Source organism: Elgaria multicarinata, chromosome 4, assembly GCF_023053635.1.
Source record: "Elgaria multicarinata webbii isolate HBS135686 ecotype San Diego chromosome 4, rElgMul1.1.pri, whole genome shotgun sequence".
In the NCBI taxonomy this organism is placed as follows: Eukaryota; Metazoa; Chordata; class Lepidosauria; order Squamata; family Anguidae; genus Elgaria; species Elgaria multicarinata.
Window position 1 is genome coordinate 76,179,815 of NC_086174.1, and position 23,739 is coordinate 76,203,553.

General features: G+C 38.7%; 1 protein-coding gene across 1 annotated transcript in view; it reads right to left on the reverse strand.

The window, feature by feature from the left end:
* UTRN (utrophin) overlaps window positions 1-23,739 on the reverse strand; it is a 390,352-nt gene that overhangs the window by 321,741 nt on the left and 44,872 nt on the right. The window contains exons 3-4 of the mRNA XM_063124582.1: window positions 11,488-11,549; window positions 607-699 (exon numbers count right to left, since the gene is read on the reverse strand). Of these exons, the coding sequence (XP_062980652.1) occupies window positions 607-699; window positions 11,488-11,549 (155 nt within the window). The remainder of the gene's footprint in view (window positions 1-606; window positions 700-11,487; window positions 11,550-23,739) is intronic.

Sequence of the window (23,739 nt, forward strand, 5' to 3'; positions counted from 1 at the left end):
CATTTCTCCTCATCAAAGCCATCACATCTAATGTACCAATTATTGTTCTAACCAACAGCATTCAGTTTTATACCTTATTGCTCATTACCAAGATGGTGTATGTTAAGTGCTTTGGATTTTCAAGGTTCTGCCTAGCCTCATTAAAGTTAATGTGCTATTGCCCAAGAATCCTACCCCCCAAAAATCTAATATCAGTTAGAGGAATGATTCGTCTATGCATTTTCTTCTGCTGAAAAGCTACAGTGGAAATCCATCAAACAAAAAAAATAAATAACTTGTTCAGCATGGCTGATTCGAGCAGCAAGTTGTACAATTATCCACTTGAATTTTTGCTAAACTGCCAAGTCTAAAAATTTACTATTTAAAAAATTAAACTAGAATTTCTCAGGATTCTGAGAATGTAAAGGGTCACATGGACCTGCATGCAAATTCAAGCCCTGATGAGGAAAATAAATACCTGTAGGATTTAATTTTTAATGTGGTCATTCAACAACTGTAGGTAGAAAACTGTGCAGTATTCTAAATAAACAAATGGCACCAGAATTACTATGCACACGACATTTTAGGTTATCCTTCCAACATGAAGGAAGTTAATATTTTGCTTACCAGTGGATTCCCTGTCAGTCCTTCCAAGAGATCCAATAGTTTTCTCCCATCTCGGAGATCTGTGAACATATCCTTTATTGGCAGTTTTCCACACTATAAAATAAGGGTTTTAGAATCGTATCAAAAAAGTTCAAAAATGAGAAAATAGACACTGTATTAGTTTCCCATCAAGTTTTATATTTTCCTACCCAGGAAAAAGAAAGACAGAATGCCACAAATAAGCTGGGATGCTTCTCCTAAAGATGTATCATGTTTTCTGCATCTGTTTTAGCATTTGAGATTTGTCAGTGCAAGCTTTATAAACACTAGTGCCACCAGGTTGGCACCACTGCATAGTCTTCAAGAAATCAATATAAAGCAAGTATTTTATAGCAATTTTCCTTCTGCTGTGATGTTGTCCCACCAGAACTTCTAGCTGTAATAACCTTCTAAAATGTTTCTGGCACTTATCAGAAATTGGCCTGTGAGTTGGGGAATCTGATACAACAGCTCCCCTCTACTGGAGTAAAATGCCAGCATAGAGACAGTAGAGAAGAAACAGGCTCTAAGCATCCACCTCTGCAATGAACTTATATGTGGGTATTTAATATATGTGGAGGAGAGGAGAGAAAAATTCAGGTTGTATCATCAAGAGACTTGGTAGAGGGACTTGGTTCCCTTTTGCATATCCATCATCTTCCCAGACAACAAAAATAAGATAGTGGTATGAAGCACTAAAACAGCAAGCAATCTTCTTTGGAGGGGGGGGAACTGTAAAAATAGAACATTCTCACACTCTCTGGCTTATGCACAACTCAGATCTGCCTCCAATTTTCAGCCAGCTTTTCCATTTCCCATCTCTTCACCCCTTAATGCCTCTCATTTGCAAGTTTGGAAAATAACTTCAGAGGTGACTACTTCCATACTAAAACACAGACAGCTTCCAGAATTTTAAATTCCTTAAAAGTCCCAAAATGCCAGTCCTGCAAAGTGCCTCAATAGCTGAAGTTGGGGATAGTGAAGCAACAAAGACATGTCTTCAATACTGAATGCAAAAACACAACAAAATTCCCTGCAATCAGAGTGATTCAATTATAACTGTATGCATTTTAATAATATTTTATGAATGGGAAGCATTAGTGATAAGAAATTTGAATTTTTTACTGAATATGACTCAGTTCGGACAATGGATTGGAGAATTCATAATGAGGCGGGCACTTACTCATCGTCTCTTTTGTGCAGCTTCCCTCTCCTCTTGTTTCCTGCTTAGTGCTAACCATAGCACACACTATGGTTGTGATTATCCAAACCACAAACCACTCTAGTTTCTAATTTAGAGGGCAAATACAGCCATAGTTCAGAACACAGAGAGAGGAAGCAGAGCAAAATGGGAAGTGGGCAACTTTGAATTCAGAGTTCATTTCCGCAGCTTGGACAACTGTCAGAACTGAGCCATGGTGTTACCATCCCCAGATCCTAGATGTACACATTGCCTGCATTCAGATATGTTATCATTTATCATGACATGAACTTGTCTTGGACTCATGTACTCCCCTTCCCTCCGGAATGGCCACAAGGAGATCAGAAGCTTTCACTACTATTTTTAACGAGCTGCAATTTAAAATGATGTCCAAACCCAGATAGACTATTGGTAATCTTAACTATGGTTTACTGATAATAATAAAAAAGTCAGCTTCAAGCTTGTTTGTTTCAATTCATCACCATTAAAATTAGGGTTCAGTGTGGTTAACTGAAAACAGACATGAAACCTCTGAATCTCCTCCCCACAGTCATGCCAGAGGAGAAGGAAGTGGGGAGTCTGCAAGCCTGAGGATCATGCATGTGATGCTAAGCAATGGTTTAGGCTACATTAAGCCACCTGCTTAATGTAGTCATTAAGCAGATGGCTTGTTTTTCGTGCAATATCTAATACATGAGGAACTGCTATTGAAATGTATAGTAGGTGGTACGTTATGCCAAATAGAATCAGGGCCAGATCTACACCAAGCAGAATATGACACTTTGAAAACGGTTTGAAAACTGTATAGGGAGTGTGTCCTGGACCCCAACTGTTGTCACTACTGTTATAAACCATTTTAAAGCAGTGGTGGTGATCCTGCCCAGGTGCGTTAAAAGGGAAGAAAAAGAGAATTTGCTGAGAAAATGGTTGGGTCATCCTGGTTATTGACAATATTTTGTTGGCATAGCTGTTCTTGAAGACCCAGTGTTGATCCTTTAGAGTTAAACTGGACTGTTATAGCCTAATTTAATTGCACAAAGAATTTAACTTATTACTCCTGGCTGAAAAATAACTTTAAGTGGAAACATTGCTTATTGCCAACTACAGCTTAGTAGTATATAAATATTTGGTCCCTATCAGCAATAGAGAAGGCAATCTATCAGCCTAAAAGTAGCTAGTGACATGTTAAATCCTGATTTGTTAGCCGTTCTTTTCCAATATCATTGCCATTAAACAGATGCTATCAATCCCACATGTGCATTACCACACATGTATATATGTGCATGTATGTGTGAATAATTCAAAGGTTTTTTTAAAAAAAATCTTGTTTTTTTGATGGAGATCCTTCTTGTAGGATGTTACTGTGAATTTCCTTCACTTCAAAGATTAGCACTCAAAAAACTGCTAAGTCTTGCTGTACCCTCTTGTAAGGTTTGCAAGAAAGCATGCTTAGGTTATAACATACCACCTGTAATGCTACTACATCTCAAAACAACTGTAACATTGACACTGTAAGAAGAGGTGCAAGTATTTTGGATAAAAGTGTGGGGATAACAGCCATAAACCAAAAGGAATGAAAAGTTGCTATTTAACATCTTCAGTTCTGGACTATCTTCACAATGGGAATAACTAACACACACTAACACACACATGTATGGGAAAGTCCTGTTCTCTAAGATGGCCAGGGAAGTCGAAATGGAAGAGAGATCAGGAGCACATCAGTTTCTTAAAAATGAGCTTACTATGGCACATAAAAAAGATGGGAGGCATGGAGTTACTTCAGCTCTGTGCTGTAGTCATTTCTTACTACTACTCATATTCAGCACCTTGTTATCAAATCTTCCTCCCCACCTCATCTACAGAAAACTAGCAGGAAAAATCAAGTTTGTAAATGACTACGGGTGCAATCTAAGTAGCTGGCTGGCGAATGCTGGGAATTGTCAGACTTTTTCCTCTCTAAACATGCAAAGGATTGCACCCTAAATAATACTAATTTTGCCACAAGGTCATTACGATTTACTGTTCAAAAAAGCAGCAAAACAGTTTTAGTATATAAATAGAATTCCTTTCTGGTTCATCTTGAATAACAATATGTATTATGTTCCTTGATATTTGTGTCAAGATTTTCCATATTATGTGCCCAAGGCATGGGAATTTGATGTGGGAAACCATTAAGAAAGCAGAAAGGTCATTGTGCAGGGTAAGAACAGTTTTAATAAAAGAAATTGACCATATTTTGCCAGCATCTAAATTTAGACGACCATCTTGTTTCAGAAATGTTTTATTTGTATTTCAATGATTCAAGGATGCAACAAAGTATATGTTATTCTTTTGTGGACATTTGCTCCGCTGAATTGCCTATGTCTAAAATAAGTTAGTTAAGTTAGTCTATTTACTTATTTTTTCCTAACACTATTGGGGGGACGACCACAAAGTTTTGATTATAAACTCATAGGAAAAGGGAGGGAATTGAGAACAAGAAGACTTGCTCCTTCTTCCATAGTAGTAGAACTTGAACACACCCAATGAAAGGAAAAACAAGGCACTTCACAGAACTCATAATGAACTTATTTTTATTTATTTATTTAATTATTTAATTTATATACCGCCCCATAACCAAAGGTCGCTGGGCGGTTTACAATAATTAAAAACAGTGAACATTAAAAAGTATACAAAATTTAAAACCATCAAAAACATTAAAAAAACAACAGTATAAAAACAACGGTATCCATTTAAACACAACAGTTCAGGGGTCCGTTAAAAAACAAACAAACTTAGTGTTGTTAAATGCTGTTTAATGCCTGGGAGAAGAGAAAAGTCTTGACCTGGTGCCGAAAAGATAACAATGTTGGTGCTAGGCGAGCCTCATCGGGGAGATCATTCCATAATTAGGGGGGCACCACTGAAAAGGCCCTCTCCCTTGTTGCCATCCTCCGAGCTTCCCTCGGAGTAGGCACTCGGAGGAGGACCTTAGATGTTGAGTGCCGTATACAGGTAGGTACATGTCGGGAGAGGCATTCTGTCAGGTATTGTGGTCCCAAGCCGTGTAAGGCTTTATATGTTTAAATTTATGGAATTTACTGAAACAAAATACGGTGACAGACACTACTTTGGATAGCTTTAAAAAGATTAGACAAATTCATGGAGGATTGATACCAATTATTGGTCATGACAGAGTCTCTGAATACTGGAAGGGGGAGCAGAAACAGCAAGGATGGATTGTTGCCTTCTTGCTCTACTTGTGGGCTTTCTTCAAACATTTGGCTGATCACTGTGGGAAAACAGGTGAACATGCTTGATCAACCTTTGGTCTGATCCAGCAGGACTCCTCTAATGTTCTCAGTGAAGCACAGGCCGTTTGAGACAAGAACAGGCTCGCTCCTCCCCACACTGTTATGTTTTTAAACAGAACCAAACAGGAAAAATAGAAAACTAAACTGCCAATAGCATTAGTCAGAGCCCACACAAATTTAATCTTTGGATGTCTAAAAAAAATTCACACCAGTATTTAAAGAACAAGCAGTCAGTTCCCAAATATAGAAGTCCCAAGCAAAATGATAGTTGTTCCTTTCCAACAACCCCTTACACTCTCTGTTGTAGGTCCTCCTCCTCCACCTCCCTCCTTCTCTCTCTCTCTCTCTCTCTCTCGTAACTGCTATATTTCTTTATTTAAAAAAATTAACACCAAATTCAAATTAGTTATTGTTGCGTCTGCAGAAATATGCCAGCGTTCTATGCCTTTTTCTATCCAATTTGAAAAGGGTTAAGGTTTCAGCCTAATTTTATTTATTTATTTATTGCATTTCTATACTGCCTAATAGCGGATCACAAAAACCATGTTATTTTGCTGCTTTTGCCTCTGATTGTAAAAAAAAAAAAAGTCACACCTCAACTCTGCATTCACTGAACTCCATCTAAGTTTCCTGTCCAAGTAAAAAATAAGACTCGATCTGATTATTTTAAGAAGATCTTGAAATGCAGTTTCACCTTCAAAGAAATATCTAAGTGATCAGCCTATTTCAAAATTCGTCTTGTGCTGGAACTTCTGAGAGGAGATAATCTTCTTAATGGGGCTATGACCCAGCTACTTCAAAGGGATTTCCCCCCTAGAAATTAAACAAAGGCTGAACAGTGACATTGCGGCCATGCTGGATAGACAAAACTTTAATCCCTCTCTAGGATTCCATAGGTTGTGATGATCATTTACAGCTTTTATTTAATGCTAGCCCAAATTCCTTCACACCACTTAGACTGCATTAGATCACCACCTAGATATAATGCCAGTTTATTTCTTTTTGATGCAATGTTTACAGACATGTTTTTCCTGAATAAATCACTTCGTTTAACTGTAACCCACTTACCAAACTCCAAGGCCTAAGGGACCCCCTGGAACATGCCAAGCCTCAGATTTTACAGGACGGTAAAGCATAGCAAGTTGGAAATCCTTTAGTCCAGAATTGGGAGTGGGAGCAGGTTCAGGGCATTCAGCTGAACCAGCTTACAAACCTCTCCTTTAACAGGATTCATGATTATGGAAACTTCAGCCTGTTCATGTGAGTCTGGAGACCTTTGTGCCAAATGCACAAAGATCTACAGAGGAGCCAAGCACATGGGTCTTACATACGTGCCCTCATCCCCACCACACTTTTAACCCTCACATGAGTTCAAAGCTGCATAGGGCTTCCAAGATTAAAACAAGATGTAAACGAGTAGGCATTTAATGGTATTTGAAACCTTAATGAAGTTTATGGACTATTGATGAGCAGAAAGCAGCCATATGCTAATTGATGTTGGCTACAGCATTGAACAAAGTTCTTAAGGAAAGGAGACATTTCAAACATATCTGACCGAATACAGATGTGATCCAGTGAACCTCAAATTATCATGGTTTTGTCCCTTCTAGACAAACTTTCTAGACATGCTATAGCTGGATTTATTGTGGCATATTATATGGCTAAACCTTAACAATGCATAGTTATCTTATTTCTATGATAATAAAAACTACTTTACATTTCCTTTTATAGAAAGTGGAACTGCAGCAAGATTAAGTGCCAAAGCAATTCTCACTATAACTCCTGATAAAGAAGGGTGACAGTTGTACAGTGCATAAAGCCTTTCTAAATCTATGCCCAACTGTTTTAATTTAAGTGCAAGCCATTGTGAATTAACTTCTGCTATTATGATAAGGTCTATAAATCTGCTATAAAGATGTTCTCAATTTCCCTGTTAAGTTGTTTTATATAAAAATTATAACAAACTTATTTTCCTTTAATGTATACATTTAGAAAGTGTGCAATTAATGCACAATTAACATTTAAAAGCAATTAAAATTGTAATGCTTTTACAAAATCCTCATGGTTTCATATACATTACTTTTTAATTCTATTAACAAAAGTGACACAAATCCTGCTCCCTTTCTTCTAACACATACACACTTCCTTATACTTATCTATCACCATTCTCCTAATTAATCCAGTGCTGATGTCTGGATATTAAATTTTATGCCAACAAAATTTGATTTTATTGAAGACATTTTCTCATCTAAAATCCTATTACCTTACATCTGGCAAAAAATATTATGGAGGGATGTTCCTACACATGATCCTTTCTTTCTAGGTATTTTATCATGCATAGGAAGTCATTACATTGTGAATTGCTTCACTTACGATAGCATTTGCATTAGTGCATGGTGGCTAGACATATTATTGCATGAAAGGTGCAACAATTCCAATTGCATTGTACAGCTCATTTGAAGTGGGCTTCTACCCACCATTGCAGAAAGTTTCAACAGTAGCCTGTAGTCAAAATTAAGAGATTTAAAATGGGCTTTGCACAAAAGCTAGGGGTAGGCAACCTAATGATGTCCTGAAATTTTGAACTACAAATACCATGATCCCTGACCAATAACTAAACTGTGCAGGACTTATGGAAGTTGTCATCAAAATCATCTGGAGAGCATCAGTTTGCTTGCCCCTGGCATAAATGACCATAATCTTTCCCAACACAAAACTTTGCTTGATCTCTTTCCCACCTCTACCATCCCAATGACTGAGATATCCTTACCAGAAGGAAATGGAAGGACCCACTTTTCATAAGCAACTAACAAACAGACCCGGCTTCACATGGGTTGGAATTACCTTTAGGTTGATTATTATTATTTATTTATTTATTTATTTATTTATTTATTTATTTATTTATATAGCACCATCAATGTACATGGTGCTGTACAGAGTAAAACAATAAATAGCAAGACCCTGCCCCAAAGGCTTACATTCTAATAAATGTTGACACAGAAACGTTCTGTTGACACAGAAACGCCTTCAAGTAAACTTACACATCTGTCATAGTTGGGCACATTGTGCCCATTCCACTTGAGTGAAGGCTCACCTGCCAGCATCCCTAGACATGACCCCTGCATGCTCCACCTCTGTAGACCACTGAGGGAGGGGACTGTCCATTACCTTCCACCTTAGATGGCACTGCCCCACGGCAGAGGGAAAGGGATAGGCCTATAGCTCAGCCTACTAATTTTCCCTGGCTTCAAACTGTACTTCTTCTTTTTTCATACTTTAATATACGTCCCAAAAACATGAATGTTGTATGGTTAAAATCTGCTCACTGCAATGCCAAATCATGATGCAAAGTTTGGTTGAAATCGATCAAATGGCATTGAAGCAATATACATTTTTTATTTATTTGTCACACTTTCGGTTCAAGATGGCAGTCAAAATTTTCACTATACCTAAAACCTGCCAAAACAAAGGTAGAACCAATCCTAAAAGTTTCATAACAATTGGACGTACATTTTTCAAGTCCATCAAGGACATAGAAACAAGCACTTCCTTTTAATTGTATAGTAGAAATATTTGGTAGGGAAGCCAGTGGCTACTGTAGAAGAGCCAGGTCTCTTCAAACTTTTAAAACATTTGGTATGCCATATACCCCATATACATAATCTCTTCTGCCTAAGTGGGATATATCACATTTTAGCCTATGAATCACACAAGGCAGAAACTCAATAGGACGAGACCTGTTGAGTACTGACGTTTCATGGATAGAAGAGGTCCACAAAGTCATATTTTATTTCTTCACCAAGCATGGCTATGGTTTATGGCAGAGGTGGGCTACCAAAAGTTGTTGGCCAGCAACTCTCATCAGCCCCAGCCAGCACAGCCAATGGTAAGGGATGATGGGAATTGTAGTCCAATATCTGGAAGGCTACCTATTTGCAACTGGTGGTTTATGTGGATAGACTGTGAATTGTTATTTTACAAAACCCTTCTGTTCCAAATGTATTGCTCCACAATAAACAAAGTAGTTGGTTTTAAAAAGGAAGAATTCTAAAGGATTTCATTTATCATTATGTGCAACCAGGGCCAGTGCATTGATTTTCTAATGAAGCCCCCAAAATGTATATTTATTTAAAGAGATGTTTATAGGATTTCATATTATGTTGCGAAAATAAACACCCCTTGTTTTTGACTATATCCTCTAAGCTTAAATTTGTCTTCTATTGGGACCTTACATTCTCTCAATGTTGTGAATATTTGTTTATTCGAAAAGTATTACAATTAACACTCATTTATTTCAAAATGTGAATGGGATCCAGAATAGGGACTCTTTAGGCATTAACACTGCAAGTTCATGGCAAGTGTGATGCTTTTAACCAAAGTGCACAATTTGGTCAAAAAAATCTGGCTTAACCTCTGCTTCTCTGGCAAACTGCAGTTCTAGAATCTTCCTTTTTCCCAGTCATGGAAGATTCTCTTGTTCTTTTCTGAGCTGCCATTTCCCCTCCCATGTGGGTACCTTACGTAATGCATGCTACCCATGATTAGAATCACCACATCACTTTTCAGAACTTATGTAATGGAAGGAAAACTTTACAATCAGTTTGAGCAGTCATATTATTCATCTGGGTCAAACTGCATGTTACACACAAATGCGTGCAATCAAATTCTCTTTCTTTCTTCCCTTCTTCCTAGCCCAACATTTCTTTTTCTATGCAAAGCTGCTCTGAGGAAGGTGACTTGCAGTGAAACAGTAGTGTGTAACATGGAAATGCAGCTTGTTCTAAAGTCAAAGCAAAAGCTCTTTCTTTACCTTTTCCTCTTGAATGCAAAATGGAAGGGAGTGCATACAATTTATCTGACTGCTTACTGACTGCACGTGGGCCATTGCAGGTGTGGAGGGGAAATGAAGTGACGCGCCTGCAAACCCCAGCATTGCCAGGGCGTGTGGTGCCACTGCCTGGAGGAGGGGCTTACCGGGCAATTATAGCCTGTGGCGCCCTCCTCCCAGCCTCTTCAAGTTGTGTCATCTCTTTATTGTCTCTCCTCCTTTATTCCTAATCATGATTTGAGGGGAAGAGTTAACCTAAAATTTGCCACAATAGTTGTGCTGCTCAGCAACATTCCATAATTAGTAATTTGTGACAGGATTCCAATGTTTGCTTTCTTCCCTGCCTCAATTCTCCTTTTAAAAATACAGATTTTCTATCTCTCTCAAAAAAAATACAACCCAATATATTCTGGTGAAGTGAGAAGTGTGGTTTTATTCAGCCCTGTTTGTATTTTGTTTTAATGTTTGCATTTTATGCTTTTAATATATTGTAATATACGTTGCTAAGAGAACTTTGATTATTGGATGTTTTAAAAGTACAATAAATGAAAGTAACTGAATAAATAGTGCAACAGAAAAAGTAAAATTTGTCATCTATGGAGTGCGCTAAAGTGACTGTGCAAATGTCCACTAGCTTATGACTCAGGAGCTGGCAACCCTTCTTGATCAGAATAGAAGTTCAGTGAACATTTCATCAAGCTGAACTCTGATAAAACATACTGAAGGACAAATCCATGTTAATGCATTCAGGATACTGCATTCAGTATCTAACAATATTATGTCAATACCAAATTCTCCAGAATCTGCTATGCACAGAACTCCAACTTGACGATATATGAATGAACTTAATGATGAGTCACAATTATTTTTAAAAGGGCATTAGCTCAACAGTTGTATTGCTATTATGTATGGTGCCTCTTTAGTGGGGAAAGGAGGAAGCGTGTTCAGAGGAGGGCAACCAGGTTGATCAGGGGTCTGGAAACAAAGCCCTATGAAGAGAGACTGAAAGAACTGGGCATGTTTAGCCTGGAGAAGAGAAGATGGAGGGGAGACATGATAGCACTCTTCAAATACTTAAAAGGTTGTCACACAGAGGAGGGCCAGGATCTCTTCTCGATCCTCCCAGAGTGCAGGACACGGAATAATGGGCTCAAGTTAAAGGAAGCCAGATTCCGGCTGGACATCAGGAAAAACTTCCTGACTGTTAGAGCAGTACGACAATGGAATCAGTTACCTAGGGAGGTTGTGTGCTCTCCCACACTAGAGGCATTCAAGAGGCAGCTGGACAACCATCTGCCAGGGATGCTTTAGGGTGGATTCCTGCATTGAGCAGAGGGTTGGATTCGATGGCCTTGTAGGCCCCTTCCAACTCTGCTATTCTATGATTCTATGAAAAGGGGCTCAAATACAATTCTGTTTATACTTTACAATGGTTTGCACAGATGACTATTCAGATGAAAAAAAATTAGTTTGCTGAAAATCTGAAAAGTTTATGTATTGTATTAAACCCAGATATGTGCCTATTTTTAAGCTATCCTTACCTTTGAAAAGCGAGCATTTATCCATTTTGTGAATGTTTTCTTTTGTACATCATTGTGCTCATCTAGAAAGAAGGAAATGAAGAAGTTAAAATCTATTTCTCAAACTTACTAAATAGAACTGCACTCAGATTGTTAAAGTGCCGTCAATGTGGCAAAAACATGTTCCAACCTCACTTGGTGTGGAACTTTGGGACAACAATTTGGGCCTGATCAGACAACACATAGGCCACTAACTTTTTTGCAGCAAGTGGTTAGCAAGTGTGTTTAAACTGTGGTTCTGTAGCCACAAAGGTTAGGTGTGGTTCATACAACACGCTAAGTTATAACGTTTAGCTCAAAATGCTTAACCATCATGGTTTAGCATGTTCTTTGAATGGGTCCTTTAAGAATTATTTGGGGAGCATAAAATTGTATCCTATTTCCAGATTGATAAATACGGAGGATAATCCGGATGTGCACTAACATGTTTTCAATAGCAACATGCAACAAAGGACTACAAAATTATTGAAAAAGAGCTATTGGTGTTTGAGTGGCACTGTTCAGGGGAAGTCTCCATGATCACTTGTTTACTCAAAAATTTCCCTTCATTCCTCACACCAATTTTAACCATGGTTCATTGTTATACTTAAACCAACAATAATCACAGTTAAACTTCTAACCAAAGACTTGTAAACAGATTTAAAGTTACAAGCACTCCAATTAGTAGCTTGATTTAGAATACTTTGCCCAATTCTATTTGTCTCATCTCAAAAAGATTATCTTTTTTATTCTTTTAGTTTTAAAACAAGATAAAACTGTAAAAAAGGGGAGGTGCTTACAGGGCTTACAAGGAAAAACTACCACATATAGTGTTCCTATTTTATAATTTAAGAAAAGGTTATAAACCTCTCTCAAGTCTGAAGAGTTCAACTCACTTCACTTGAATGCAAATAGACCTCTCTGTTCAATCAAGGTCACCAATTACACAGAGCTCTTTTACACTAGTCAAGACCTAGTATACTCTGCTAGCAAATTGGAATCACTGGATTATCTATATTCTGCAAGAGTGGTGTCTGTCTTTCAAAGGAGGTCTTATCTCCTTGTGTTTATATTTACCTTCCCCCTGAGACTGGACCAACTGGTAAGTTCTAATTAGCTGTTTATAGTTGCTGCAGTGCCTTGAAAATAAATAGACTGGAAATAGCTTTTGTACGCTTTGTGAGAGCTAAGCAGGACTGTTGATAGTTACTCAGTGAGTAAAAAGGAACTTTCCTAAAGCTCACACACCATTTATTTATCTCATACGTTCTTACACTGAGCCCTAGAAGGAAAAAATGGTGCTCTAGCACAGGTTCTTGTTGAGGCTGCAACCAGCATTTTGAATATTGGGGCAAAGAAGGGGCAAGCTTCTCATTACCTCCTGCAGTTTTATAAATGCATATTAAAACAATATTTGAAGTAATATTAACAAGTATTAAGGCAGTATAAAAAAGGTTAAGTTTTTTAAAGATAAACTGGTTGGTGGCACCATCTTTTTTAAAATACACACACACACACACACACACACACACACACACACACAAAAAAAAAAACAGTGAAGCTCTTGTTTCCTAGTGCTCCTTTGAAGTTACATCAAGCTTTTTAAGTGTTGGGGTTCCTCTTTTAATTTTGTAATCCCAGAAAGAAGGGTGATTTTAACCTCTTTTTTCTGAGATTAAGGTTTGTTTGTTTGTTTTTCAAGAAAAAAAAAGTAGCACCATTGTGTCTGCCCCTCTACTGAAACAAATAAAAAACTGGAAGAATTTGCCAGATTGCAATTTATTGTTTATATCTCCTCCACATTTTGCTAAATAGAATTTCATATGAATATTAGAAAGGCTATAGGAGAGTAAATTTTCTTGTTGAAAAATGTGGTGGGAATGTTTCAGATGTTTAAACTGCTTTTTGACATCACCTATTACACCAAGACACAAAAGGTCAACATTCTTTTTAACTAGTTCTTACAATTCTTCATTCCTTTAAGTGCTGAAAATGAAACTTTTACACAAAGGAATTTAGAAATAAAATGAGGAATTAGCCTGTGGGTTTTCAATTAAAGCACCAAGAATGTAGCAGAATTACAAACTTGCATTTGCTTGCCTTGGGGACTATAGTACTGTGTACACATACTTTAAACTCCTCCACAGGACTTTCAGCCAGAACATAAAAACAGAATAACAAATATTTATTATTAAACATTTATATCTTGCCTTCACATTAAAAAAAAAATCACAAGGCAGGTGCCAGTAAAATATGATACAAACTATAATATGAAGAGCCAAAATATAATCAAAATAGAGTAAAATATAAAATGATTAAGCAACAATCAAAATACCATTAACACTGGCAAATAAATATAAAACCACATCAGAGCCATCCTATTGTTCCAAAAGCATGACAGAGCATGGCTGTAGCAAGACATCTGAAAGTCAACAGGCAGCACATGATGTACACATCCATAGACAGGGTACTCCAAAGTGTTAATACAATATCAGCATTGAGAAAGCCCTACCCTGTATTGCCAGCCAGAATACTCCAGCTAGACTCTACTTTCAGAACATCTCAAGGTGTAGGGTAGGCATATACGGGACTAGGCAATCTGGAACCCAAACCATTTAGGGCAGTTGCTAGACACCAATTCCCATCAATCCCAGCCAACATGGCCAGTAGTCAGGGAAATGGGAGCTGTAGTCCAAAAACAAATGGGGGGGCTGAGGTTCCCCACCACTGATTTAAGGCAACAGGATTGTCTGTCTGGATTATATGTGAGAGCATATAAATGAGAAAATAACTGTCTTCCCTGGATCTATTTACAATAACCTTGTTTTTAAGCACTCACCTGATAGCCAGAGGTGACAAGGAACGGCCCTCAGGCAAATGGGTGAACTGGAGAGAGGGGAGGGGGAGGATGAAGCACTATTTCCTTCCTCTGCACCCAAGAACAGAAACATTCCTCTTGCTGAATGAAGAATGAGGTTTATTGTCCCTATTCTGCCTATAATAGCCCGAGCAGGCTATTAAAATATTACAACATAGTAACTTTTGTGAGCTTATTTAGAAGGCTGAGTTAGAAGACATGATGTTTGCCAGACTCAAAGTCAAAGCATTTGTGACATAGTGCCCAAACCCAGAATTGGACCTTATATCCAACCATATTCTGACCTTCTCTCAGATCTTATGCTTCCGTGAAAGGCAAGCTCTTTTTAACCAGCACAACAGAGGAGGAAGACTACAAAGTTAACCAGTATCTATGACTGCACTTCCAGAATATAGAGGCCTGCTATGGTCTGTTGTTAACATTTAAATGTCAAAGAGTAAAATATTGTTGCAATATAGGACAGGATATTAAGAGAGGTGCTTGTCATCTCTCTGTTGACTGTTTGAAGTGAAGCATGTTTGTGTACTCTGAATAGTTTTAAATCAACTTCTCTAGTCACAGTACTGTAGTGATGGAAAAACACAACGGTCACATAGGTACTTAAGGCATAGCAGCATCCATGAAGACCAGGCCCAGCCAACTGCAACTACTTTGCTACAAGAAACGTATAACACAGAAAACATTACTAAGTAGCACTAAGTTATCCCCTTTTGATGTTGTGAAGACTGTGTTTATAAGGAAGATATGTGAATTGAGAAGCACTTCTTCAAGTTTCCTGACTTATTTTTCCTCTACATGACACCATGTTGCATTTGTCTTCAGCAACTAAGCTGTGTTCTGCTTCTTTATGATTTGTTACTAGTCCGTTTCTCTCCAAAAGTGAAATCTTTGATAACTTGTACCTTTGAAAGAGAGTGGAGGATTGTAGGGTTTTCTATGGTATAGAAGTTTACATTAAAAATAATAATTCTAATTAAGCTTCCATTAACCTCAGTCGATTAGCTGTCAACTGAGCCGATTAACTCCTGAACTGACTTACCTGCATGATAAACTAACATGGGATACAGCTCAAAAATTCTGTTCTTCCCATTGAAGTAATGGAGTCAATGGGTTGGATCCAAAGATGCCTTTTGCTACTTGGAAGATGCCTTCAGTTCATGGATGGACTATTTTACAATTTGCATAAAGTGCTATACAAGAATAGTGAAACTAAATACAGAAGATTGTATTCTACTTGAAGAAACATGCCAACTGCTGCACAACATGTCTATTATAGCACAACGAAAGTTGTCCTGCTAGTGTTTACCTAAGTATTTCCAGAACTGTGCTATTAGCCATTTTCCTTCTGCTTATGGTCATTTGGTATTTCTGCAGTGCATTGTAACACGTGGCTATTCAATTAAAACAATGTTAAATATCAAACTGGTATAATTTTAAGATCTTCAAGATAGTTCTGTTCCAGCTGAGGATGACTCTTCATTTAGTGATAGACTAGAGGAAGATGGACAGCTAGTAAACCAACGGATGAGAAGAAATCTTTAGTCAGAGGGAAGACTTTGCCAAGAGTTTTCATCAGCATGTCATCAAAATTGAGTACGCACATTCCAATCTCTGTATCTGTATTATTTATTCAGGGAAAATTACAGGAAAGTTGAACAAAAGGCACTCAACTGTCTTTGACAGCTTGTTCAGTTTGTAGCAGAGCTCAGATCTCAACCATCTTAAATACACACATATGTGGATATGTACATAAATTTTCAGGTGTGTTTTTTTATGTGCAATACTATCTTCCCTGTGTTCGCTACCTCTTTATAATCTTCTGCATACACTATTCATGGAACATTCATTCTTTCTCACACACGCAATACATGCACAGTCTAACAGGCACTACTTAGATAGTGCAGCCTCCTCCTTTCTCTACTGAACATTTCTTCCCCCAAAAAGCACACATCCTGTCTATGCTGAGCCTGTGTGGGTTGACAGCTTTTAGAACTTCTCAGAAGATGGAATATTCATAAACCTGTCAGTAGCTGATCATGTTTCATCAAACTAAAGTGACAGCCAATAGCTAAAGAGGTTTCAAAGACAAAAGCCTGCACTTTCTTCAGGTATTTTTCTTATTTTGTTACGTTGATCTGATTTGGGAAGATAAACTGACATACAGACCCCCAATAATATGTAATGTATTTTAATCTGATGCGTCATTCATCTCTATGACCAAAGTGCCAGAACATATTATACAAAACTGACATTGGTCTGACAAAGGGTATATAGCTACATATACAGTAACAAACAAATGCAAGAAATCCCTTGGAAAACTGAGGACAGTTTAAGGAAAAGTGAATCTTTTCCTTAACAGCATGGACCTATTGCAGAGCATGTCATATTTTGGCATTAAGTTGTTTATTCTACTACTTGATATTCCAATTAAAAATTACACTAGGGAGAAATATATAGTGGTACTAGTCATTTAGCTGCTTCCCAGCCAATTATGGGAAGCAGCATAATTATTATTATTATTACTATTATTATTTATATACCATTCCACAGCCAAAGCTCTCTGGGCAGTTTACAAAGATTAAAAAGATTGGATTAAAAAGTCTGAACATTAAAAATCAATATATAAAATTTAAAAACATAAAAACATAGGAAACAGTTAACATTTTAAACAAATTTTTACATATTCAGCCAGTTTGAGTTTCAGTTTATTAGCTCTCATCCAGTCCATGACTAGTACCATTTTCTTTTTGAACCTAAAAAGTACTAATAAACTTCTGAAAATCCTGTCAGTCTAAAATCTCGGAAGAATAGATACTGCAACATTTATGCAGAAACATGCTTCATTTGGACTCAAGGAGAACTTAATTTGGGTAAACAATTCACTTAGGAGAATTGATATACTGCAACATAATGAAACAGCAGTTTAATCATTTTATTATTTATTTTATTTTATTTATTTATTACATTTTTATACCGCCCAATAGCCGAAGCTCTCTGGGCGGTTCATGCTTTCTCTTGCTATTACTATATTTTTAACTTTACTACTGCGGATCATGGCTATGTTGTACCTACGCTAGCCCTGTTTTCCAATGCTGGGGAGTAGGACCATTGAACTGGCATCCACCTTTATCAAATCTAAAACAATGGCTACAGGGAAAGTTTCCTGATCAGCATAAATTAGCAAAGATACCTTAAGAAAATTCTGTAAAACAATCTGAAAAAGTTATGAAGTTAGTTTGGGTCAAACTGGCTAAAACAGCCGATGGAGACTGGATACAGCCACCTTCCTAAATCTGGTGTCCTCCAGATGTTTTGAATTTCAAGTCCCATCAGTCCCAGACAGCATGGCCAATGGTCAGGAATGCTGGGAGTTGTAGTCCAAATAAACTGGAGGGCACCCAGTTGGGAACGGCTGGGATATAGCAGGCTAGCTACTCTCTCTCAGGCTCAGTCCCCATCTACAATGAGGCTAATAATAATGTCTTACAGCAGGGGTCCCCAACCCCCGGGCCACGGACTGGTACTGGTCCGTGGCCTGTTAGGAACCGGGTCACACAGGTGAGCTGCCCCACCCACCCACCCTGACCCCAGCGCACCTGGACGCGGGGCGCCACCCCACCCACCCAGCTGAAGCGAACCCAGGATACTGGGGCGGGGTGGGGTGGCTTCAGAACGGCGCACCCGGCCAGAAACCACTCTGGGAGAGCGACTTCCAGGCGTGCCTTTCCAAAGCCGCCCACCCGCCCCAGTGTCCCGGCGCCACCTCAGCTGGGCAGGCAAGACGGCGCCCCGCGCCCAGGCACACTGGGGTGGGGGTGGGCGGGTGAAAGCAGCCCACCTGCATGGTCCGGTTCCTAACAGGCCACAGGCACCCAGCCGAAGCGAAGAGGCGCCCCCTTACCTTGGCACCTCCCTAACCCTAACCCTAGCCAAAATGAATAAAAAACAAACGTTGCTGGAGAGTTTCCATTTCCAACATCCTATCTTTGTGAAGCGGGGTTTTCTGCATTGACAATAACCAAAATGAGATTACGGAGTAGAATGGACATAAGCAACACACTTAGAATGTCACTGTCTCCCATCACCCCCAGATGGGACCGTCTAGTTGCAGGAAAACAAGCTCAAGGCTCCCACTGATTCTGCATTATGGTGAGTTGTATAATTATTTCATTATATATTACAATGTAATAATAATAGAAATAAATTACATAATAGATGTAATGTGCTTGAATCATCCCAAAACCATCCCCTCAACCCCACCCCACCCCCAGTCAGTGGAAAAATTGTCTACCACAAAACGGATCCCTGGTGCCAAAAAGGTTGGTTGGGGACCACTGTCTTACAGAATCAATCAGTATAAGGACTGAAAGATAATGTATGTAAACAATTTGAACATTCTAACACAATACTATTATTGTGAACGACACACAAGCAGTGGGGAATAAAGGTCAAAACACTGCAGTTTATACAATTTTTAAAGCTGTACAATTTTTTAATTAAACTTTTACTTAAAATGAGCACTCAAGCCCAACCATTGGAAAGCATTTTAAACATTTCTTCCTTTGTCAAAACGGGATAAAGAACTTAAAGTGAGTCTGGGCAGATCTAGGCAAAATGCCCCAAGCACCGCAAAAAAAATGCCCCAGCAAAGTTTATTTCCTTAGCCTTAACAGCAACGAACAGACGTGCCACATGTAAATAATATGAACCAAAGCTCCAGGGAGAGGGGGCATGGTTTTAATCTGGGATGTAAAGTTTTCAAGGGGAAAAACACTTTCCATTATTCAGTGTCTAACTTCAAAGACATCTTGTGATTTTTTTTAGGAATTTAATATTATGAGAGAACTGGAGGATGCATTAGGATGAATACGTTCATTTCCTAATGCTTATGGGCTAGCACCATCAAAATGTGTTTAACAACAACAATGTAATTAAGTCATCATACAGTAATTTGAGAAAAATCCTAAAAATCTGTACGACTTTTTTTTCCTTTTAAAAGTGCTAGTTAGCATTATCAGCTGTTACTTGATAATAGTATACATTATCATTTTTCACAGAGATACTATTTAAAACCTCCCAATGAGAGTTTAAAAGAGAGTTAGAAGTTCTCTGGGAACTACTAATGAGAGGTAAAATCCACACACACAAGATGTGTGTGTATTCATTATAGTGTGCACAATGAATTTTAATCCAGTACAGTTAGTTTTATTTATATTCAACTGAAATCATAACACTACTGAAAAGTAAGCCCACCTCCTAGCTGAGCAGAGTTTTCTTCATAAATATAATGGAGGAAATAAAAGTTTTTAGCATATAAGAACATAAGAATAACATTATTGGGTCAAACAAAGAATCCATCTAGTCTGATACCTTGTTTCCCAAAAGGAGAGCCAATGTGTTGGAGTGGTTAGAGTGTTGCACACCTCTCTAGTCTACAGTAGAAGCTCACTGGGTGATTTTGGGTCAGTCACTGGCCCTTTCTACACCTAAGGATTATCCCAGGAAAATGGAGGGATCGCCCCTACCTGCTCCCAGGATCCTGTGTGGCATTTGGATGCACAGGAATAATCCAGGGACGATCCTGGGGGAAAAGGCAGGTGTAGAAACGGACACTGACTCTCAGCCTAACCTACCTCACAGGGTTGTTGTGAGGAAGAAGTCCATGTGAGCCACCTTGGGTTCCTTGCAAAAGGGAAAAGGGGGACATATAAATGTAATAATAAATAAAATAATAAAAATAAACTATGAGATTAGAAGTCCAAGATAGGGCATGAAAGCAATAGTCCTCCCACACTATTTCCACTCAACACCAGATATTAAGTGCTATAGTGCCTCTGAACACTGGGTTCCATATAGCCATCAGCACTGACAGCCCAATAAGCCTTTATAAGTCATCGAAGCCAGATGTAAAACATGATATCAACGAGAGAAAGCTCCGTTCCCTCTCATGTGGGATCAGAAAGCTTTAGTGAGATTTTTCACATAGTAAAACACACACACACACACACACACACACACACACACACGAGCATTCAAATGCCATAAGAAAGGAAACAAATGGGAGATCTACAGTAGCAGTGGAGTGAAACAAACCAGTCTCCTGGGGAGACAAAATAGGAAGAATTGCACGGCTCTTCTCCTTAAAAGCCTTTACTGTGTCCAATATTTTAATAGCTTATAAGTTAACAAAAGGAAATGGTTTTCTCCAATTATCACCTTTTCAGTGAAAGCAGTTTGCCTAGGAACACACAACACGTGCAATTCAATAGAAAAAATAAACTTGCCAAAGTACTGAACAAATAAGAGCTCTAAAGCTTTATTAATGCCTATAATCTGATAGTCACAGTACTCTGTGCCTTCTATTCTTGTCATGCTGGCCGTTATTATATTTCAAGCCATTACGTGGTGCTGGAATAAAGAATACAAGATGAATATCATACTAAACTTACAGAAACATGGAAAGTAAGCTGAACATGTTGAATGAATTCAGGGGGGAAAAGATACGCCTATGGTCAAACTACAAAGTACAAGTAGCTCGAACTAGTTGAAAAGCAAGCTAACTAAATATGTTGTCCACTCTTATCCATGTGGAATTGAATGCCTTTGGACCAAAAGCTTTTCAAGTATGTTTGTTCTGTACAGCACCATGAACGTTGATGGCACTTGTTTGTTGTTTATTCGTTCAGTCGCTTCCGACTCTTCGTGACTTCATGGACCAGCCCACGCCAGAGCTTTCTGTCGGCTGTCGCCACCCCCAGCTTCCCCAAGGTCAAGTCTGTCACCTCCAGAATATCATCCATCCATCTTGCCCTTGGTCGGCCCCTCTTCCTTTTGCCTTCCGCTTTCCCTAGCATCAGCCTCTTCTCCAGGGTATCCTGTCTTCTCATTATGTGGCTAAAGTACTTCAGTTTTGCCTTTAATACCATTCCCTCAAGTGAGCAGTCTGGCTTTATTTCCTGGAGTATGGACTGGTTTGATCTTCTCGCAGTCCAAGGCACTCTCAGAATTTCCCTCCAACACCACAGTTCAAAAGCCTCTATCTTCCTTCGCTCAGCTTTCCTTATGGTCCAGCTCTCGCAGCCATAGGTTACTACGGGGAATACCATTGCTTTAACTATGCGGACCTTTGTTGTCAGTGTGGTGTCTCTGCTCTTAACTATTTTATCAAGATTTGTCATTGCTCTCCTCCCAAGAAGGAAACGTCTTCTAATTTCCTGGCTGCAGTCAGCATCTGCAGTAATCTTTGCGCCCAGAAATACAAAGTCTGTCACTGCCTCCACGTTTTCTCCCTCTATTTGCCAGTTATCAATCAAGCTGGTTGCCATAATCTTGGTTTTTTTGAGGTTTAACTGCAACCCGGATTTTGCACTTTCTTCTTTCACCTTTGTCATAAGGCTCCTCAGCTCCTCCTCGCTTTCAGCCATCAATGTGGTGTCATCTGCATATCTGAGATTGTTAATGTTTCTTCCTGCGATTTTAACTCCAGCCTTGGATTCGTCAAGCCCAGCACGTCGCATGATGTGTTCCGCATACAAGTTGAATAGGTAAGGTGAGAGTATACAACCCTGCCGTACTCCTTTCCCAATCTTAAACCAGTCCGTTGTTCTGTGGTCTGTTCTTACCGTTGCTACTTGTTCGTTATACAGATTCCTCAGGAGGCAGACAAGATGACTTGGTATCCCCATACCACCAAGAACTTGCCACAGTTTGTTATGATCCACACAGTCAAAGGCTTTAGAATAGTCGATAAAACAGAAATAGATGTTTTTCTGGAACTCCCTGGCTTTCTCCATTATCCAGCGGATATTGGCAATTTGGTCTCTAGTTCCTCTGCCTTTTCTAAACCCAGCTTGTACATCTGGCAATTCTCGCTCCATGAATTGCTGGAGTCTACCTTGCAGGATCTTGAGCATTACCTTGCTGGCATGTGAAATAAGTGCCACTGTCCGATAGTTTGAACATTCTTTAGTGTTTCCCTTTTTTGGTATGGAGATAGAAGTTGATTTTTTCCAGTCTGATGGCCATTCTTGTGTTTTCCAAATTTCCTGGCATATGGCATGCATCACCTTGACAGCATCATCTTGCAATATTTTAAACAGTTCAGCTGGGATACCGTCGTCTCCTGCTGCCTTGTTATTAGCAATGCTTCTTAAGACCCATTCAACCTCACTCTTCAGGATGTCTGGCTCTAACTCACTGACCACACCGTCTGAGCTATCCCCGATATTATTATCCTTCCTATACAGATTTTCCGTATATTCTTGCCACCTTTTCTTGATCTCTTCTGTTTCTGTTAGGTCCTTGCCATCTTTGTTTTTGATCATACCCATTTTTGCCTGGAATTTACCTCTGATGTTTCTAATTTTCTGGAAGAGGTCTCTTGTCCTTCCTATTCTATTGTCTTCTTCCACTTCCGCACATTGCTTGTTTAAAAATAATTCCTTATGTCTTCTGGCTAACCTCTGGAATTTTGCATTTAATTGGGCATATCTCCCCCTATCACTGTTGCCTTTTGCTTTCCTTCTTTCTTGGGCTACTTCCAGTGTCTCAGCAGACAGCCATCTTGCCTTCTTGGTTTTCTTTTCCTTTGGGACGTTTTTTGTTGCCACCTCTTGGACAATGTTGCGAACTTCTGTCCATAGTTCTTCCGGGACCCTATCTACTAAATCTAGTCCCTTAAATCTATTCTTCACTTCCACTGCATATTCATTAGGAATATTAGTGAGCTCATATCTAACTGATCTGTGGGTCTTCTCTATTTTCTTTAGATTCTAAATTGTGCAATAAGAAGTAAATATTATTATTAATAATAATAATAATAATAATAATAATAATGCACGTCTTGATGTCTGATCTTGATGTCAAAGTATCTATTGTGGCTAATCTAACTAGCCATTGATCAGGTCATGTAACAACCCTTGGTTTAAACAACCTAGAATTCTCAACCCAACAACAAACCATGGGGTCACTTTCTGGGTTGTTTGTGGTTGCTAGCCCAGCTGGGTTGGTACAACAATCAGCTGGGTTGGTAACAAATAAAAGGATTTGGTTGGAGTAGATATTAACACAAGAGGTTATAAAGTGGGCCTATTTCAAAAGAAGAAGGGGGAAATCTGTCATTTAAACCAACCAGTTTTCCCCCCAGTAAAAGCCATTTCAAGGGAGAGCTGCCATAGATGTGAATAAATAAACTACTTTCTGTGTAGTTTTAACATGAAGCTAGTTTTATTATTGCAATGGTATTTGTATACAATACTACTGCCTAATCCGGCAATGAGGCCACAAAATAAAAGATTTAACACTACAGGGATGAGTGGAACTTCTTCAAGGAAATTAGGGTCCTACGTTATAATCTA